The sequence below is a fragment of the Mizuhopecten yessoensis genome, unplaced genomic scaffold (assembly GCF_002113885.1).
Source record: "Mizuhopecten yessoensis strain PY_sf001 unplaced genomic scaffold, ASM211388v2 scaffold7251, whole genome shotgun sequence".
Taxonomy (NCBI): domain Eukaryota; kingdom Metazoa; phylum Mollusca; class Bivalvia; order Pectinida; family Pectinidae; genus Mizuhopecten; species Mizuhopecten yessoensis.
The window spans coordinates 587,750-609,699 of record NW_018406955.1 but is presented as its reverse complement, the minus strand read 5'-3'; the positions used below and the strand labels follow the sequence as shown (position 1 = coordinate 609,699).

The window sequence follows — 21,950 nt, the reverse complement described above, 5'->3', positions numbered from 1 at the left end:
TTTGTGTTTTTATTATTGAACTTGTTTTAATGTAAATATCCTGCAATTAGCCCAGGGGCAAACACATAATCCTGGTCTCATTTACTGCAGGGAAATGAAATAGCATTTGTTGGCATTTCTACAGAACTGCAGTATATATGTGGGCTTATTACCAGGCATGGGCTTTCTGCTGGGTAAATATGGAATAGCGACCCTTAGCCAGGAACAAATCTATATTTTGGAGATTTATTTTGTGATTTGGTGAAGTTTTGCACTTTTTACATGAGGAACTTATGGAAGTTCTAAGTTTTCACTATAGTCTAGATATACAGTACCTGGAATATGTTCACTAACAGTGGCTCACTGTACTAATTCTTCACTAACAGTGGGCCACTGTACTAATTCTTCACTAACAGTGGGCCACTGTACTAATTCTTCACTAACAGTGGGCCACTGTACTAATACCATTGGAGTGATTTGTTTATCCAACAATGAAACACATTCTCAAAATCAGAGGGAAATTTAAAAAATAGAAGAAAGGAGATTGTTTTCTCCGTGGAAAGTTTGCCAATATAGGTAAAGAATTGGTCTGGATTGGTCTGTTTAAGTGTCAGCAGCCCAGAGAAAAGTTAACAAATGCATGAGTTTATAGAGATGACAGTATGCTGAACCCACGCTGGAAACCGTAGGAATGTAAAAACAAAATTAATTCACCATAAACATCTTTTGTTAATATCAGAATGATACAATTGATTTCATAACAGAATTATTTTAATAATCAGGTTTCACTTTTAGTAGTATGTATCCATATTTCACCACTATAACCAATGAACATATAATATATATGTCGTTAGTAAAGCTGGGATTAATGACATTAACATATTTTACTTTGATAAGTACAGGAATAAATGCTTATTTGGTTTATGTGGTCATTTTTTTGACATATTCAAAAATCGGTCACTGAACTTGTTGAAGTTTCTCTCACACATTTACTTTAAATATCCAGTACATAACAATGTAGACTCTCACCTGTAAGAACATGAAATTTACTAGGATTGTATTATTATAAAAACACAGTTTGATATCAGTTCACATGTTATTAAAAACATTATATACATGTGTATTGTAAATCATTCAAAGGATTAGGGCCATATTTTTTCACTCTTTCCCATTTAACAGTCATGTGATGCAATAATATGTGTAATCACCTTGACCCTGTCTCTCGGTCCTCAAATGATGGGCATGCTAGTGACACCCCATATTTTGAACTTGGTACATGGTCACATGATGTGTGACGTCAAAGTGGCACTATACTTTTAAAATTATCCTGTATCCTGTTCATTATGTGCACCCATTCTGACATGTTCTTATTGTGTACCCTGAACGAAAATATCGGCTGTGACTTCACAAGTTCAATGCCTGTAGTGGTCACCATCGAAGGAATTGGCGATATCGAGAACATGCAGCCATGATAAATATAATACAGCATCAGATTGCGAATTCATTTTTTTTTTTTTTAGTTTTGAGGAATCAGATTTTGCTTAAGATAACATTAAGTATCCAGTTATATAAAATTTGCCAGAATTTCTAGACAGTGAGTTTAATTGATACCACACTGACGACTCTGAATAGGGTAACATAGACTGGTAGCGATTGCATGTCCTGGTTCTGAGCACTGATGAGATTTTTTTTCTCGAATGAACAAGTTTTGAGGGAAATTATAAACAAAAATAGTCTCAATGTTGTCGATCAAAGATGTTTCTTAATTTTAGCTGGAAAGTCAGTTTGCAATAAGTTTCTTTACTCTACACAGACGTATATGATTTATATGTCTCTGCTCTACAGTGAGAACTTATCCAATCATATCGTCATTGAACAGCATGCACTACTTCGTGACCAGTTTCTGTGCCGGAATATTTATCTTGCAAAGTTATATACTGTGGTACCTCTACTGTCCAAAAATGCGGAAATATATCAGTGAAAAATGTTTACAAAATAACTTAAACGTTGGTGTCTGATGTTTTTAAATGTCAGTATTCTTATAATATATAGTAATGACAAATCAATGACATTATTTGTGTCTTAATTCCTTAGGTCGATAATTCAAATAAACAACAAAATACCGACAGCTACACATTTAATTGTATACAATACAGTACCTATACATATGTTATGCTAAATAATATCACGGAGTTATATAATCTAATTTCGTGATTACATTTATCTTGAAAATATAATTGAATTATGAGATTCCAACATTTTTGTTTCTCCCTATATATTCATGTAGCATACACAAGTTATAACATCTTGGTTAAATAATGAAAATCATCTTGATCCACTCCCTTAGCATACTTAGGTGTGAAATTTGTGTACAGGTAAATAACACTATAAACACCTGTGTCCAGTGCTGACAGCAGGAGGCCTAGCTAAGACACACCTATATACCTGATTACAGGTAATATATGACATCAAAGGGATGTAGATTATGTGTCTTCCAATTGTCAAACCTATATTACGTCTCTGGTATAAGGATCAATTTCAAGAAAAATAAATAAATGAAATGCATAAGTGCTGTCACAGAGTCACATTATATGCAAACCACAATTAGAACAACTGCATCACTCGACAGATGAAAGTCAGAAATGAGGAAAATAATGCTGGACCATGCTATGCATATTATATATCTGTTAAGGTGGTTCATTGATAAATTACTCATCTTTGTGAGACTTAATGAACGGACAGGTTCTCCTTCTGCAATATTCTTAGATATTTATCATATCCTAAATTCCTTGGATTGCATAAAGAATAAAACGTTTTATGACTGGGAGTAAAAAACAGGGTCGCTGCTCATTTTGGGTATAAATTTTTGTACCAGTGCATTTTTAGCCCACCATCATCTGATGGTGGGCTATTCAAATCACCCTGCGTCCGTGGTCCGTGGTCCGTGGTCCGTCCGTTGTCCGTCGTCCGTCGTCCGTCCGTAAACAATTCTTGTTATCGCTATTTCTCAAGAAGTGCCAGAGGGATCTTTCTCAAATTTTATATGCAGGTTCCCCTTGGTCCTTAGCTGTGCAGGGCAACTTTTGAGACTGATCGGATAAACAACATGGCCGACAGGCAGCCATCTTGGATTTTGATAGTGAAAGATTGTTATCGCTATTTCTCAGGAAGTATTAGAGGGATCTTTCTCAAATTTTATATGTAGGTTCCCCTTGGTCCTTAGCTGTGCAGGGCAACTTTTGAGACTGATCGGATAAACAACATGGCCGACAGGCAGCCATCTTGGATTTTGATAGTGAAAGTTTGTTATCGCTATTTCTCAAGAAGTACCAGAGGGATCTTTCTCAAATTTTATATGTAGGTTCCCCTTGGTCCTTAGCTGTGCAGGGCAACTTTAGAGATTGATCGGATAAACAACATGGCCGACAGGTAGCCATCTTGGATTTTGATAGTGTGGGTTTGTTACCGCTATTTCTCCGGAAGAACTAGAGGGATCTTTCTTAAATTTTATATGTAGGTTCCCCTTGGTCCTAGCTGTGCAGGGCAATTTTAGAGACTGATCGGATAAACAACATGGCCGACAGGCAGCCATCTTGGATTTTGATAGTGAAAGTTTGTTATCGCTATTTCTCGGGAAGTACGGGAGGGATCTTTCTCAAATTTTAAATGTAGGTTCCCCTTGATCCCTCGTTGTGTATGTTATATTTTGAGACTGATCATAAAAACAAAATGGATTAAAAGAAGAACTAAACAGATCTTTCTCATATTGCAATGATCGATTCTATTTCTTTCACATTAAGTACTGTACTAGTAAATATGTGAAATGACAAACTCACTTTGAAGGTTGGCTTTCATACACATCAGTATTAAGTTTAGATCAAAAGTTACCTCAAGGTGCATTTACTGTTAACATGACTCGACCAAACAGATTAGAGGAAAGAAGAGAAAAGATCGAACTGACAAAGAACTAATGAAGATGGTACAAAGGTGGGCGCCAAGATCCCTCTGGGATCTCTTGTTTTGTCAATTCCAATCATATATCTACATATTGTTAAGAAATGTTAATTTGACTCAATATTTAATCAATTGTTTTGTGTTGTATATGTGTTCATCAAGTTTTCTAAAGATCAACTTAAGAACAAAAAGTATATTATAAACAGTAACTAGATTAACCAATTATGTAAAAAAAACACCAACAAAAAACATTCATATAGATAGCACCCAAATAACACACCATTTGCCTCTTAACAGAGTCCTAATTTGGAACTCATTTCTTCATTAAAATTGTCAAAAAAAAGCATTTATATGTATGTAGTCTTTAAATATTATCTACATAAGTATAAGTGACAGCAGAATATATCATATAAGTAGCTAAAAAGCTCATAAATCGAACGCAGGATCGAAGCTTCCCGTTATTTTCCTATAGAGCTGTTTTGACAGCATTGAACTTGTGACGTACAGATGTGGACTACCCGTATCGAGCGATCGCTAGTGAGCCAAAGGTGTGTTTTTCAGATAAGTCGCAACATTTTGGAAACGGAGTCAACTAAGGCGTTCACACTTTCTTCTAGCCTTTTATTGTATAATATGAAGTATTTTCATAGCTTGATATAGCAAAACGTTCAGGGTACACTTTAACAATTAAATTCAAAGTTTTATTGCTCATTCTTATATAGCTTGAAGACAACGAAGTAACAAAACAACAAACATAGAAAGAAACTTCAAAATTTTGAACAACATATACATTGTAACTTACACAGAAGCCTGGAGGCCCATATTTACATATTATCTGCTGCATAACAGTGTTAGTATAATGACATAAACCAATATAGGTTGAATGGGTTAAATTATCAATCGGCAAATAAAGACATCAGTAATGTTCTTATCCGAAAGAGTATAGTCATACATGTTAGCCTGAATCATGGTAATCTAATTCCGGGCCTGCATCAACTATGTTCAGTGTACTTTCAAGCTGACGAGACAGTAATACACAGGTTACACACCTAAGTATCCTACCTGTAACTTCAAAGGTATGTTAATTACCACTAGGTCTTACCACTTAATACTATAGCCAATGGGCATTTACGATACCTACCTGTGAATTAACAGGTGAACTAATTACCCAGAAGTGTTACCTGTGAATGTCATCGCCAAAGGGCATTGATAACCAATCCTCCAACTAACACAGGTACAGTGTAGTATGGTGTACCAGTGCATTTCATTTTGTCCCCAGTGTTGAAAGAAAAAAGTTGTTGAAGGATTAAAGCCAATTTAACCAGACTTTAACTGTTTGTTTTACCTAAATTTTACAACAGCCTATACGTTCCTTTCCGAATTGGGAAAATATAGCATTAATTAAATTGAAATTGGGAACATATTCCTCGTTTTTTTGGTCATTTAGAGAAAATAAGGAACCTTTTAGCTAGGGGAAACAGCCTGTATCCGGCTGAAAACTGAGCAAAAAAAACCTCTGGACTTTTTACCATAATTAGGATAATAATCTGGACCGAAAACTGAAGATTGTTAGGTAAAGATTTACGTGTATCATTTATTTATAAATGACATGAGTTTTTTTCATGCAATTTCTGAATTCTAAAGTTTTATTACTTCTGTAGTAATGGTGGTGCTGATATGACTTTTACAGAATAGTGTAAAATATCAACATGAACAGGGGCCGATACAAGATTTCTTGATGAGTTGATTGGTCCATACTATTTTCAGAATAACCTTCCGAGTTTGTCATATACTTTTTATCCGAGACCACCAATAAATCCAAACTAATCCAGTTCCTCACGCTGAATATCGCCAACAATTAACAGTGAGGCAGAATTCATTCTTTTTTCGAGTTTGAATTTTAGGTATTATAGTTGGAAGCTAGCAATGAGTTTATAGATTTGTTTTATTGAAGAATGCCGATCGGTTTATTGATCATGGTATACATACATTGAAATTATATAACTTTAAAAAGTCACAACATCATTAAACTGGCTCTTATGTCATACCTATCTATTTTGTTTTAGATCAAGTAATGTATATATGGAGGTCTCATTCTGTGTAGCCGCGCATTCTACATGCATATATATCTTATCTACGTCCCTGCACAGTCATATCAGAATCTTCCTCCGATGTATTCAGTGATTTGTCTTTGTCCTGTCGTCAACTTAATTTGATGGAGAATTGTATTAAGTATGTAGGTTCATACCAAGAATCACACTGTCAGATGTGTCCTTTGAAACAAATCAGAAATATAAAGCAGGTGTAACTCCTGAACCCTAGCTACTGTTTCATGGACCAGACTAACCCAAGCCTGCTCCTATGATGTCACAAGTACCATGTGACCTGTAAGCTCATTAAAATTCTCACAAGTAAGGAGCGGTCACATTTGATTGCCTATTAGTAACGCGACACTTCTGAACGCTCTTTGATGGATGATTGGATGATAAGTATTTATTTAACTGGGTACAGGTTTCCCCTATTTGCAAAATGTAAAAGAAACTTGGCCAAAACCTTTGCAGATTTAAGGGTTATACTTTCCAGGTCATGGGATCAAAATCTGAGCTTTTGTTTTTCAACATTACTAATGGCACATGTTCAATTTGTGAAGTACCTGCATGGTAATAAAGAGCTATGGTCAACTATAGTGTTGTCTGCGGTGTGATACAACCAAATTGTCTTTATAGGGAGAAATTTGTAGAGCATTGGAGGACATAGATGGAGACAAGAGATTCTTCGTCGATCGATGGCAGCGAAAAGAGGTAAGATTTAAATAGCTTCTTCACAGAGTGGTCTCCTTTTCAGCTGTTAGTGACCTCTCTGTCAACATCTAGAGTGTGATACCTGGCATAATGTACAAATACCTTTGTTGATAATCCAGATATGTTTCTCTGTTTCTTGTTATGTCTATAACTTTATGTTGGATATATAGAAAAATTATCTCATTATTGTGTTGAGTGATGTCCCTGTGTTGTGGTGAGTGTTGTCCCTGTGTTGTAGTAAGTGTTGTCTCTATTTTGTGTTGAGTGTTGTCCCTGTGTTGTGTTGAGTGTTGTCCCTGTGTTGTGGTGAATATTCTCCCAGTGTTATTTCTGAGTGTTGTCTCTGTTTTGTGGTGAGTGTTGTCCCTGTGTTGTGGTGAGTGTTGTCCCTGTTCTGTGGTGAGTGTTGTCCCTGTGTTTAGGTCAGTGTTGTGGTGAGTGTTGACCCTGTGTTGTGGTGAGTGTTGTCCCTGTTTTGTGATGAGTGTTGTCCCTGTTTTGTGGTGAGTGTTGTCCCTGTGTTGTGGTGAATGTTGTCCCTGTGTTGTAGTTATTGTTTTCTCTGTTTTGTGTTGAGTGTTGTCCCTGTGTTGTGGTGGATATTCTCCCAGTGTTATATCTGAGTGTTGTCTCTGTTTTGTGGTGAGTGTTGTCCCTGTTTTGTGGTGAGTGTTGTCCCTGTGTTGTGTTGAGTGTTGTCCCTGTGTTGTAGTAAGTGTTGTCTCTGTTTTGTGGTGAGTGTTGTCCCTGTGTTGTGGTGAGTGTTGTCCCTGTGTTTAGGTGAATGTTGTCCCTGTGTTGTAGTTATTGTTTTCTCTGTTTTGTGTTGAGTGTTGTCCCTGTGTTGTGGTGAATGTTGTCCCTGTGTTGTGGTGAATGTTGTTCCTGTTTTGTGATGAGTGTTGTCCCTGTGTTGTGGTGAATATTGTCCCTGTGTTGTAGTTATTGTTTTCTCTGTTTTGTGTTGAGTGTTGTCCCTGTGTGGTGGTGAATGTTGTCCCTGTGTTGTGGTGAATGTTTTCTCTGTTTTGTGTTGAGTGTTGTCCCTGTGTTGTGGTCAATATTCTCCCAGTGTTATATCTGAGTGTTGTCTATGTTTTGTGGTGCGTGTTGTCCCTGTGTTAATTGTGGTGAGTGTTGTCCCTGTGTTGTGGTGAGTGTTGTCCCTGTTTTGTGATGAGTGTTGTCCCTGTTTTGTGGTGAGTGTTGTCCCTGTGTTGTGTTGAGTGTTGTCCCTGTGTTGTGGTGAATATTCTCCCAGTGTTATATCTGAGGGTTGTCTCTGTTTTGTGGTGAGTGTTGTCCCTGTGTTGTGTTGAGTGTTGTCCCTGTGTTGTGGTGAATATTCTCCCAGTGTTATATCTGAGTGGTGTCTCTGTTTTGTGGTGAGTGTTGTCCCTGTGTTAATTGTGGTGAGTGTTGTCCTTGTGTTGTGGTGAGAGTTGTCCCTGTGTTTAGGTCAGTGTTGTCCCTGTGTTATAGTGAGTGTTGTCCCTGTGTTGTAGTTATTGTTGTCTCTGTTTTGTGGTGAGTGTTGTCCCTGTGTTAATTGTGGTGAGTGTTGTCCCTGTGTTGTGGTGAATGTTGTCCCTGTGTTGTAGTTATTGTTTTCTCTGTTTTGTGGTGAGTGTTGTCCCTGTGTTAATTGTGGTGAGTGTTGTCCTTGTGTTGTGGTGAGTGTTGTCCCTGTGTTTAGGTCAGTGTTGTCCCTGTGTTATAGTGAGTGTTGTCCCTGTGTTGTAGTTATTGTTGTCTCTGTTTTGTGTTGAGTGTTGTCTCTTTGTTTTGGTGAATATTCTCCTAGTGTTATTTCTGAGTGTTGTCTCTGTTTTGTGGTGAGTGTTGTCCCTGTGTTGTCCCTGTGTTGTGATGAATGTTGTCCATGTGTTGTTGTGCGTGTTGGTTCAGTGTTATAGTGAGTGTATTGACTGTATGTGATTATTTACTTACAGGGAGGAGGAGGCATATCTTGTGTTCTTCAGGATGGAACTGTGTTTGAGAAAGCTGGAGTAAACATTTCTGTTGTTCATGGAAACCTTCCACCAGCAGCTGTTCAACAGATGAGAGCAGAAAGGTAATGTTCTTTGTTTAGCTTTATGTCAAAGGTCAAGTGATCTTATTGTGTGGTATACCTTGTTTATTGTCCGTCAACTCAGTTTTAGGCTACCATCATCAGATGATGAGCTGTTCAAATTGTGTTTCATCCATTCTAATGAAATTTGAGAAAAATCCAATTTTTGAAGAAAATTTAATAGAAAACGCTAAACTGTCAAAATCGAAGATGCCTATCTGGCAGCAATCTTGTTCTTCCAATTAGTCTCAAAAAGGAACATGAATAATAAACTTGCGAAATTAAGAAGATACCTCTTGGTCCCTATTTATTTATGTTTTAATTTTGAGTCTAATTAGAAAATAGGTTGGTCCTGTTACCTAGCTTTAAATGTTTCATTTTGATCTTCAATCTGCTAGATCAATAGAAAAACATTAACTAGCAGAAATTAAAACAAATTCTCTTGTTTCACACATTACTATATTTAGCTATAACTATCTACTTACTTAATGTCTTTGTAAAATAATATTGTTGAAATCAATGCCAGGTGGCCCTTTATAAGTATAACTCACCGATGTTTGGAGTATATTATTTGTGTATTTCGTGATTGTCTTGGACACCTTTACATTATAAACACATGACATGTGAAGGTAAAATATGCTATCTGCAATATGACTTAGAAGGTGGTAAGAAGCATTAACAGTCCTGTTATATATTTCAGAGGGAAGATTCTAGAGGGCACCACTTTACCATTCTTTGCCACAGGAATCAGTGCTGTGATACACCCGGTTTGTATGGCAGTCAATGCCTGGGATACCTTTATGTTAAAAAATATTACGATCATATTAAACAATGATTAGCAGTAATCAACTCTATTCTTGTTGTTTTATAGAGAATGTGTTCAGTGATAAGAAAAGATGTAACAAACAGTTATTCAAGTTGAGAAGACTTTTTTTTTTTGGACAAGTGCTAGTGGCAAAAGATGAAATTCATCCCCACTATTGCTCATATCAACTAATGATTTCTCTGTTTTGTAGAAAAATCCCAACATTCCAACAATCCATTTCAACTACCGTTACTTTGAGGTGACTGATAAAACGGGTAAAACTCAATGGTGGTTCGGAGGTGGAACTGATCTGACACCTTCTTACCTGGATAAACAGGTAACAATTAACACAATAACAGTGGCTTAATTAACTAGACAAAAAGCTAATTATTGACTCGAAATCAGTGTCTTACCTAGACAGACAGGTAGCAACTGACTCATTAACAGTGTCTTACCTAGACAAACAGGTAACTACTGACTAAGTAACAGTGTTTTACCTAGACAGACATATAACTTCTGACTAAGTAACAGTGTTTTACCTAGACAAACAGGTAACTACTGACTTAGTAACAGTGTCTTACCTAGACAAACAGGTAACTACTAAGTAACAGTGTCTTACCTAGACAAACAGGTAACTTCTGACTAAGTTACAGTGTTTTACCTAGACAAACAGGTTACTACTGACTAAGTAACAGTGTCTCACCTAGACAAAAAGGTACCTTCTGACTAAGTAACAGTGTTTTACCTAGACAAACAGGTAACTAATAACTAAGTAACAGTGTCTTACCTAGACAAACAGGGAACTACTGACTAAGTAACAGTGTTTTACCTAGACAAACAGGAAACTAATCCCTAAGTAACAGTGTCTTACCTAGACAAAAAGGTAACTACTGACTAAGTAACAGTGTTTTACCTAGACAAACAGGTAACTACTGACTAAGTAACAGTGTTTTACCTAGACAAAAAGGTAACTACTGACTAAGTAACAGTGTCTCACCTAGACAAACAGGTAACTACTGACTAGTAACAATGTCTTACCTAGACAAACAGGTAACTACTGACTTAGTAACAGTGTCTTACCTAGACAAACAGGTAACTACTGACTAAGTTAAAGTGTCTCACCTAGACAAACAGGTAACCACTGACTTAGTAACAGTGTCTTCCCTAGATAAACAGGTAACTACTGACTAAATTACAGTGTTTTATCTAGACAAACAGGTTACTACTGACCAAGTAACAGTGTCTTACCTAGAAAAACAGGTAACTACTGACTTAGTTACAGTGTTTTATCTAGACAAACAGGTTACTACTGATCAAGTAACAGTGGCTTACCTAGACAAACAGGTACCTACTGACTAAGTAACAGTCTCTTACCTAGACAAACAGGTAACTACTGACTAAGTAACAGTGTTTTACCAAGACAAACAGGTAAGTACTGACTAAGTAACAGTCCCTTACCTAGACAAACAGGTAACTACTGACTAAGTAACAGTGTCTTACCTAGACAAACAGGTAACTACTGACTAAGTAACAGTGTCTCACCTAGACAAACAGGTAACTACTGACTAAGTTACAGTGTTTTATCTAGACAAACAGGTTACTACTGATCAAGTAACAGTGTCTTACCTAGACAAACAGGTAAGTACTGACTAGGTAACAGTCCCTTACCTAGACAAACAGGTAACTACTGACTAAGTAACAGTGTTTTACCTAGACAAACAGGTAAGTACTGACTAAGTAACAGTCCCTTACCTAGACAAACAGGTACCTACTGACTAAGTAACAGTGTTTTACCTTGACAAACAGGTAACTACTGACTAAGTAACAGTCTCTTTCCTAGACAAAAAGGTAACTACTGATTAGGTAACAGTGTCTTACCTAGACAAACAGGTAACTACTGATTAGGTAAAAGTGTCTTACCTAGACAAACAGGTAACTACTGACTAAGTAACAGTCTCTTTCCTAGCCAAAAAGGTAACTACTGACTAGGTAACAGTGTCTTACCTAGACAAACAGGTAACTACTGACTAAGTAACAATGTCTTACCTAGACAGACAGATAACTACTGACTAAGTAACAGTATATTACGTAGACAAACAGGTAACCATTGTCTCACCTATATATATGTATATATATAATGTATGTATTTTTTTTTTTTTTATTTTTTTTTTTTTAAACTTGTGAAGTATGTTCAATGATACGATATTTACATGCAATTTATTTTGAAACATATTTATCCATCACCCAAGTATTATCTGTGTAATTACCAAATGAACGGAACAACTGTCGCAGTATGTCGTCTAGAAAGTACAGTGCCTATGTGTGGAAATCTCAGTGTGTAGCCTATCTAATGAAGTGTTCTTTTGTTATCAACAGGATGTTGTCCATTTCCACCAGACTCTGAAGACAGCCTGTGACAAACACAGCAAAAACTACTACCCTAAGTTCAAAAAGTGGTGTGATGATTACTTCACTATCAAACACCGGGGTAGGTATTAATACAGGTTAACGATGTCTCACACAGGTGTCGGTGGATAAGGAACAATATGTGTGTTAGTATGCATTTCCTGAAATAAGGACACAAGTCTGGTGTAAACATGTCGTTATCAATGTTGGAGTATAGTGTTGTGACCATAATATCATAATCGTAAAATTACAATTTTTATGGATAATCTTTTCATAAACATGTATCAAGAGCAGGCAGGAATATTTTAATTATTTTCTGTAAATTTGTGATAACACTCAATATAACACTCTTGTTATTGTACCCTATTAGTAAAAAGTGAATACTATGTACTGAAATTTTTAACAGTTTAACTAAAACTTAACTAAGTCCCTTTTTCACCCTGTGTAATGCAGGTGAAATTATCACAAGAGAGATAACAAGGACATCTTAACAAATATATTTATTGAAGTGAGAAATAAGCACTGGGTGAATACAGATTTTACTGTGAAAGGGCGAATATAGACTGGGCAAAAGTGTCCCAGGATAGAGTATCACATACTGTGTAATTACACCTGTATCACACACAACAGTCGTAGAAGTGAATACCGCACACTCTAATAATGACACCTGTATCACACACAACAGGTGCAGAACTGAATACCGCACACTCTTATAAAGACACCTTATCACACACAACAGGTGCAGAAGTGAATACCGCACACTCTAATAATGACACCTGTATCACACACAACAGGTGCAGAAGTGAATACTGCACACTCTAATAATGACACCTGTATCGCATACAACAGGTGCAGACATGAATACCGCACACTCTAATAATGACACCTGTATCACACACAACAGGTGTAGAAGTGAATACTGCACACTCTAATAATGACACCTGTATCACACAAAAGAGGTGCAGAAGTGAATACCGCACACTCTAATAATGACACCTGTATCACACAAAACAGGTGAAAAGTGAATATCTCACACTGTTGTAATTCCATTGTGTATTAAACTTACAACAAGAAAATTATCTCACCATTTGAATCTATAAGACAACTTGAGTTACTTCCAATGATCTGCCGCCTCATCCACGTGATCATACGAGGAATTTGTTTATGAACCAGTCACTGTACACATTGTGATACATGTTCTATGAAAAACAATACACTTGTGTGATTACATTTTACAGGTGAAAAGAGGGGAGTTGGAGGAATTTTCTTTGATGATCTTGATAATGGAACAGAAGAAGATATTTTCAACTTCGTAAGGGTAAGTTAAAACAATTGGTCTCAATCATTTCATCTCATTCTTTACATGCTTCTAGATGGCTAATCAATTGCTTTATTCAAGACTTCTGGGTTAGATAGAACATAGATCTTGTCTGGTTTTGAGGAAATTTCATATAAAGATGTACTAATGTATTCAGTTGTAATGACTTAAATATATAACCAGGTGAGTGATACAGGTCCAATGGACCTCTTGTTAACTTTTCCTGAAGAATCCAGAGGTTTTCATTCATTCATTTTGTATATAGCAATGACCCATTAAGGATTTACATATTAAAAATAGCTGAATAATAGGTTGACAAATATCAACTGTTCCTCGTGGAATTATAGGGACACACATGTTATTGAATTACTCAATTTTAGTGTGTTTTCAGCTTGTGATTTGAATCTATAAACTTATCAAAAAATAAAGACTGTGCAAGCTATTAAGGCTTATGGGGTTCTAGTATGCTTTATAATATACTACCAGGTACTTTATAATTATAATGAAACGGTCTCAAATCGTTGATAAATTTCACACAATATTTAACGGAAATCATGCCTAAGATTATTTTGTTTTTTAAATGAATTTGGATTGTCTCCCTTTTGCTATAATGTCACCAGCCATATGAAGTGAAGATGCAACAAAGTAGATGAAGGATTTAAAAAGGAGAGCAGAGCAATCAACACGGGTTTCTATTTTCTAAACTTTTTATAAAAAATGTAAGAAAGGACATTGACACAGTTGTCAACTGCTGAAAATTGTTCCATTACTGAACTGAAAAAGCATTATGTTATTTCTAAAAAAAATAACACCAAAGATGATTATCTGAGTTCAATAGCTTTCTTTTTATAATGTCCATGTATTAACAAATTTCGTAGACATAACAATCAAGAAAAGCTGGTCTTTATTTACATGGTACATATCACTTTGTTCTTGTGGCATAGATATTTCACAAGTGAACAATTTAACCAAATATCCAAACTCAAGTTCACACGCAGTGAGTTAAGGCTGGGCTGTATTTTATCTTTGTTTAACTTAACACTTTCTGTCTGCAGTTCGTCAATGTATAACACTTTTTTAGGTAGCCATTTTACAAATCCATGTGCTGAACAGAGTGAAAAATAAAAACAAAGGACTAGTGTCCTCATATTAGAATAAACTGACTTTTGAAGGAAGGAAATCCATTTGAAGACTTCATTGTTTTCATAGAATAACCTGCCTTTCCTGTGGAGACAATTTCTGTCAAATATCCACCTGATATCAAGGGAGACAATTCATGTGAAAATTTACAAAATGTCCTCATGGCTTCCAAAGGGGAGACAAATGATGTGAAGACTCCAGTGTCCTCATATTAGACGATTTATGTGAATATCCCTGTGTCCTCGTATTTAAGAATCTTGACATCCTTGTAGTTGAAGATAGCCCAGATGATGTTGTCAGACTGCATGCCCAGGGCTACAGGGCTACTGGTCCAGTCCACCAGCAGGGTTTTGAGGAATCGGCCTTCTCCGCTCACTAATAGGATGCAGTCATTGTTGAAGTCTGCGATGATTAGGTCCCCTTTGCTGTCGTAACACAGAGACCAGGGTTCAAATGGTGTTGGCCTGAGCAGAGTGTCATCAGGAAGTTTCTTTGTCTTGCGCCGATAGTAGAACAACAGATTCAGCTGGTTGTCCATGACAGCAACTCGTGGTTTGCCTTTCCCATCATCTTCAACCCAATCAAAGTCTGCCACAGCAACATTGCGTGTGATGCGGCATTGTGTGATACTGCGAGGGGTGACGACAATTCTCTCGCCTTCCCTGTCAATGGTGGCTGCATGGATGACCTTACCCTGGAGGTTGTATAGCCTTATCTCCTTAGTCATTCCCACTAACACTTTGTTGTCAGTTGTGCAGCAGAGACACCATGGCTCACGGCTACACTTGAACCGCAGACGTGGCTCCTTGGCCAGTGTGGTGGTCAGTTCTCGCACAGAGTTGTCGTCACGGCTACACATCCACAGGTTGTTTGTTGTTGGTGACTTGGCGATGTCCCAGACCTCCATTGACATGTTCATCTGCTGTTTCACTTCCCCTGTCTGATTAAGCAGTAGGAGTCGCTTCCCCTCCCAGTGGGATACCCAGGCATGGTCTGATACAGGACAAATCTTGCTTACCTCATATGGGTAGTTGAATTCTGATAAAGTCTGGATCTCTTCATATATTGTTGACCTGATGGACTGTCCATCTGCGGATTGGCTTTGGTCATCGTCTGCCTCACTTTGAACCTCGGCCAATGCCAGTTCGTCACCGGTTTCAGATGGCCCTGTAGGTTCTTGGCCCATATCACGCTTAATTGTTATGGTGCCAAAGGCAGCCTCTATCAGCTCTTGAGGGTAATTGATTGGCTCAAACACAGGAACTCGCAGACTTGGGAAGTAGGGTAGGTTGAATGCTCCGTGTATATCTCGCTCTGTGTCATAGACCTGGACGTTAGTGCCAACTCGCGTAGCCTTATTACAGTCATGTAGCAGGGAGGAGATCTTGGCATACATGGTCACCAGCTCTTTCTTGTATTTGTGTAATAGATCCATAGTTTCTGTCTCCAATTTTTCCACCTTGTTTATAAATTGCTGGGTCATGATGTCAACTTCCTCTTTCAACTTTGCATTATGTTGTCTAATTCTATAGACGATATTTGGAAAAAGTTTTCTTTTTTTGTCTAGTATGCCCTCCAGATACCTCATTTCTGCTTTTATCTTCTGTTGTTCAACTTTCTCGGCCTGATTGACAAAGATTTGAATCTTTTTGCGTTGCCTGATAGCAACAAGCTCATCAAGAGAGGACACTGTGTGAGCCTTATGTCTGGTCTGGAGACATTTGGAACAAAGCAATTCCCCATCACAGGCAACCTCCTTACAGAAGTACACTATCTCTTTACCTTTATGGAAAGGACACAGCGAGCTTCCCTTTTCCCTAACAGGAAGTGGTAGTGGTCTCCGTCCAGCCATTTTTGGATTTTACTTAATCCGTCAAGAACTCAAAAGATACAAGTGAATTTTAGCACTTCTAAATTGTATAGCTTTCTCAGATGAAGTCCTGTCATGTACATTTGATCACTTGCACAATATTCACCAAATACTTATTCCTTCAAAGACAGCTTCCTAATGATTATATTGTTCGTCTTTGAAATGAAATAATTTCTCAATAAAATGTACTGCATTTAAGGTCATGGTAGTTGGCCATGGGCTCAAAGTGTATGCCAATAGACATTCAAACAAAAGCAACCCAATCAACCCTTAAATGTGTGTTGGACCCAACTAGCCTGTGAAGTGTACATACCCATTGTAATATAAAGGGGTAATAAGCAGGTGTCCTATATCAGTTAAATGTTAATGGGTACACAATCAAACTGTTAATAGGTGTTGCCTTCTTTATTATCTACCTAAAATCTAGATTTGAAACTTCAATAGGGTGGATATTGAATGGTGGATATTTAAATTACACAGATCATTATCTTCTGCTTAATTAGCCCAGTATACAACATATATATACATTTAAATTTATTCTTATATCAAATAAACAAGATAAACATTGGATTAGAACTGCTTTTTGTTAAAGGATTTTTGATTGGTGGAAGGCCTAATGTGATTTACGTATGTAGTCTCACGGTTGTTTTCCTCAAGTGTGTCTATGCCTGTGTTTTATGGGGACTTTAATGTTTATTACCTGTGTACTGTATGTTACTGTGAAAAGCCCAGGATTGTTATTAGCCCTATCTGCTAATTAGATAGTTTTTTGCAATTGAGGGTTATATTTGTCAAATCCGGAAGTAAGACCAAAAATCCAGGGTTCCCGAGTATATTTTGTAGACAAGTGGTTTATCATGTAACAGGGTCGAGTCTGATTAGTGAATATTTTGGCTAGTTGTTTATCACAAGGTAAAACAGGGTAAGGTTTGATTGGTGAGGTTTTGGGCTAATGATTCATTATAGGTAAAACAGGGTAGGGTTTGACTGAGGTTGTGTACTCATTGAATATAATAGTTACATTGTTGACCTCTGTACTGAGGTTGTGAACCCATTGTATATAATAGTTACATTGTCGACCTCTGTACTGAGGTTGTATACCTATTGTATAGATTAGTAACATTGGTGACCTCTGTACTGAGGTTTTGTACCCATTGTATATAATAGTTACATTGGTGACCTCTGTACTGAGGTTGTATACCTATTTTATAGATTAGTAACATTGGTGACCTCTGTACTGAGGTTTTGTACCCATTGTATATAATAGTTACATTGGTGACCTCTGTACTGAGGTTGTATACTCATTGTATACAATAGTTACATTGGTGACCTTTGTACTGAGGTTGTGTACCCATTGTAAAGATTTGTTATATTGTTGACCTCTGTACTGAGGTTGTGTACCCATTGTATATAATAGTTACATTGGTGACCTCTGTGCTGAGGTTGTATACCTATTGTATAGATTAGTTACATTGTTGACCTCTGTAATGAGGTTGTGTACTCATTGTATAGATTAGTTACATTTTTGACCTCTGTACTGAGGTTGTGTACTCATTGGATAGATTAGTTACATTGGTGACCTCTGTACTGGGGTTGTGTACTCATTGTATAGATTAGTTACAGTGTTGACCTCTGTACTGAGGTTGTGTACTCATTGGATAGATTAGTTACATTGGTGACCTCTGTACTGGGGTTGTGTACTCATTGTATAGATTAGTTACAGTGTTGACCTCTGTACTGAGGTTGTGTACTCATTGGATAGATTAGTTACATTGGTGACCTCTGTACTGGGGTTGTGTACTCATTGTATAGATTAGTTACATTGCTGACCTCTGTACTGAGCTTGTGTACTCATTGTATATAATAGTTACATTGTCGACCTCTGTACTGAGGTTGTGTACTCATTGTATGGATTAGTTACATTGTTGACCTCTGTACTGAGGTTGTTAACCCATTGTATATAATAGTTACATTGTCGACCTCTGTACTGAGGTTGTGTACTTATTGTATAGATTAGTTACATTGTCGACCTCTGTACTGAGGTCGTGTACTCATTGTATACAATAGTTACATTGGTGACCTCTGTACTGAGGTTGTATACGTATTGTATAGATTAGTTAAATTGTCGACTTCTGTACTCAGGTTGTGTACCCATTGTATATAATAGTTACCTTGGTGACCTCTTTACTGAGGTAGTGTACTCATTGTATAGATTAGTTATATTGTCGACCTCTGTGCATTGTTGACCTCTGTACTGAGGTTGTGTACTCATTGTATAGATAAGTTACATTGTTGACCTCTGTACTGAGGTTGTGTATCTATTGTATAGATTAGTTACATTGGTGGCCTCTGTATTGAGGTTGTGTACTCATTGTATACACTAGTTACATTGGTGACCTCTGTACTGAGGTTGAGTTCTCATTGCATATAATAGTTACATTGTCGACCTCTGTACTGAGGTTGTGTACTTATTGTATAGATTAGTTACATTGTCGACCTCTGTACTGAGGTTGTGTACTCGTTGTATATAATAGTTACATTGGTGACCTCTGTGCTGAGGTTGTATTCCTATTGTATAGATTAGTTACATTGTTGACCTCTGTAATGAGGTTGTGTACTCATTGTATAGATTAGTTTCATTTTTGACCTCTGTACTGAGGTTGTGTACTCATTGTATACAATAGTTACATTGGTGACCTTTGTACTGAGGTTGTGTACCCATTGTAAAGATTTGTTATATTGTTGACCTCTGTACTGAGGTTGTGTGCCCATTGTATATAATAGTTACATTGGTGACCTCTGTGCTGAGGTTGTATTCCTATTGTATAGATTAGTTACATTGTTGACCTCTGTACTGAGGTTGTTAACCCATTGTATATAATAGTTACATTGTCGACCTCTGTACTGAGGTTGTGTACTTATTGTATAGATTAGTTACATTGTCGACCTCTGTACTGAGGTCGCGTACTCCTTGTATACAATAGTTACATTGGTGACCTCTGTACAGAGGTTGTGTACCTATTGTATAGATTAGCTACATTGGTGACCTCTGTACTGAGGTTGTGTATCTATTGTATAGATTAGTTCCATTGGTGACCTCTGTACTGAGGTTGTATACTCATTGTATACAATAGTTACATTGGTGACCTCTGTACAGAGGTTGTGTACCTATTGTATAGATTAGCTACATTGGTGACCTCTGTACTGAGGTTGTGTACTCATTGTATATAATAGTTTCATTGGTGACCTCTGTACTGAGGTTGTATACCTATTGTATAGATTAGTTAAATTGTCGACTTCTGTACTGAGGTTGTGTACCCATTGTATATAATAGTTACATTGGTGACCTCTTTACTGAGGTAGTGTACTCATTGTATAGATTAGTTATATTGTCGACCTCTGTGCTGAGGTTGTATACCCATTGTATGGGTTAGTTACATTGTTTACCTCTGTACTGACGCTGTGTTACCATTGTTATATTATTTTTATAACATTTCTTTACAGAGCTGTGCCGAAGCTGTGCTGCCTTCCTACCTGCCCATTGTAAACAAACACAGAAATGATGGATACTCGTATGCAGACAGGTGAGAGTTTTTTCAGATTTTTATTTGAAGTTAAAGATCTATGTAATCTTGTATGTTTTAGCTCAGCATCTGCCATCAATTGTTTTTTTAGCTCACCTGGCCCAAAGGTGCGGCGTCCGGCGTCTGTCGTCCGTCATCCGTCGTCTGTCCGTCCGTCGTCAACTTTTTACTTCAACAACTTCTTCTGAATAACCAAGAGGCCCAGGCTAATAATATTTGGTCAGTAGCATGCTGGGATGAAGGGCTACCAAGTTTGTTCAAATGAATGATCTTTGTCCATTTTCAAGGTCACAAGGGGTCAAATATGTTGAAATCTTTAAATAACTTCTTCTGATAACCAGAAGGCCCAGGATGATGATATTTGGCCAGTAGCATGCTGGGATGAAGGGCTACCAAGTTTGTTTAAATGAATGACCCTCCCTTATATTCAAGGTCACAGGGGTCAAATATATTAGAAATTTTAAAACAATTTCTTCTAAATAACCAAAATGTCTGTCGTGTTGATATTTGGCCAGTAGCATACTTGGATAAAGGGCTACCAAGTTTGTTCAAACAAATGACCTTCACTCATATTCAAGGTCAAAGGGGTATATTGTCTTAAAAACTTTTAATCAACTTCTTTTGTATAACCAAAAGGTGCAGGGTGATGATATTTGGCCAGAAGGATGTTGGCATGAAGGGTTACAAAGTTTGTTCAAATTAATGACTTTTGCCCATATTCAAGGTCACAGGGGTCAAATATGTTGAAATCTTTAAATGACTTCTTCTGAATTGACCTTGACAAACTTTCACATCTGGTCCATAGTGCATACATCTTTAAAAGTCATCTTCTCAATAAACAAAAGGTTAAGGTGGTGATATTTGGCAAGTTGCATTCTGGTAGGAAGGGCTATGAAGTTTGTTCAAATTTAAATGTCCATGTTTGACTTTCAAGGTCACAGGGGTCAAATGTATTTTAATCGTTTAACAGGTTCTTCTGAAGTCAAGACACTGATATTTTGCCTGTAGCTTTATTTTAGTTCATTTTTAAGGTTACAATTGTGAGATTAATACCAGGTGAGCGATGCAGGCCCTCTTGTCAAAATTCTCAAAAAAGTATTTATCTCAATTGATGAAATAAAGCTGTTATCTATCAGGAAATATGGATCAAATGGTATTGATTACACAAGTGCAACACTTTCATTGTCACAATGGTTTACATTGGCTAAAGGGCCAAATTGTGAGGATTATTAATAGAGATATAGAATTGCTCTAAATATCCTGCCAGTTGCACAGACGGAATGTTAGGTCAAGTTTGGGAGTATTGTGCATCTTGCACTGTCACCTAGGGCCTGTTGTTTACCGGTATGTGGGCAATCAGGTTCAGATGAAGCCTGACCAACCTGCAAATGTTAACGCAGGCCTTGAATGTCTTTGATTAGGCTTACCAGAAAGCTACACTAAATCAATCCGTCCCTTGTCTGTATTTCATAATTGAACAACTCTAGTTCAACTGGTCAAACCATTTGGAAGGAAATTAAAGAAATCAGCCAAACAGAAGTCTGTAGACAGAAGTCCTACAGACTTCTACAAAATAAAGTCTGAAAGAGTTATGCCCCTTACACCATCACATGTAGTAGGCCTACAGAAGATGAATGGAATCAAAGCCACAAAGAAGTTATTGGTTGGCTGAATTCCGTAGCAGAGTATCTGCTTATAGTACCCTTCTCCATGACTACTCTCATCTGAACTCCTTTTAAAATTTCATGTCGACATGAGGAAACAGGTTTCTGCCTCACATATACCTGAAAATTCTTAATTTTTAGCTCACCATCATCAGTTGGTGGGCTGTTCAATTTGCCTTTTGTCCATACAGGGTCTGTAACACATTCATTGTTCATCCTAAAGCAGTACTGTTCTTATCTTTCGTAAATTTCTTTTGTAGTTTCTCCTTGATCCATATTTGCGCATGTTGAATTTTGAACAGAGTTAACTTTACTTATCAGTAATTGTATGAATAATTGAAAAGACAGAATTACTTAA

General features: G+C 37.1%; 1 protein-coding gene across 1 annotated transcript in view; it reads left to right on the top strand.

Moving 5' to 3' along the window:
- LOC110453297 (oxygen-dependent coproporphyrinogen-III oxidase-like) overlaps positions 1-21,950 on the top strand; it is a 46,040-nt gene that overhangs the window by 19,575 nt on the left and 4,515 nt on the right. The window contains exons 6-12 of the mRNA XM_021502184.1: positions 6,660-6,734; positions 8,687-8,808; positions 9,506-9,572; positions 9,822-9,947; positions 11,987-12,098; positions 13,255-13,334; positions 19,849-19,928. Of these exons, the coding sequence (XP_021357859.1) occupies positions 6,660-6,734; positions 8,687-8,808; positions 9,506-9,572; positions 9,822-9,947; positions 11,987-12,098; positions 13,255-13,334; positions 19,849-19,928 (662 nt within the window). The remainder of the gene's footprint in view (positions 1-6,659; positions 6,735-8,686; positions 8,809-9,505; positions 9,573-9,821; positions 9,948-11,986; positions 12,099-13,254; positions 13,335-19,848; positions 19,929-21,950) is intronic.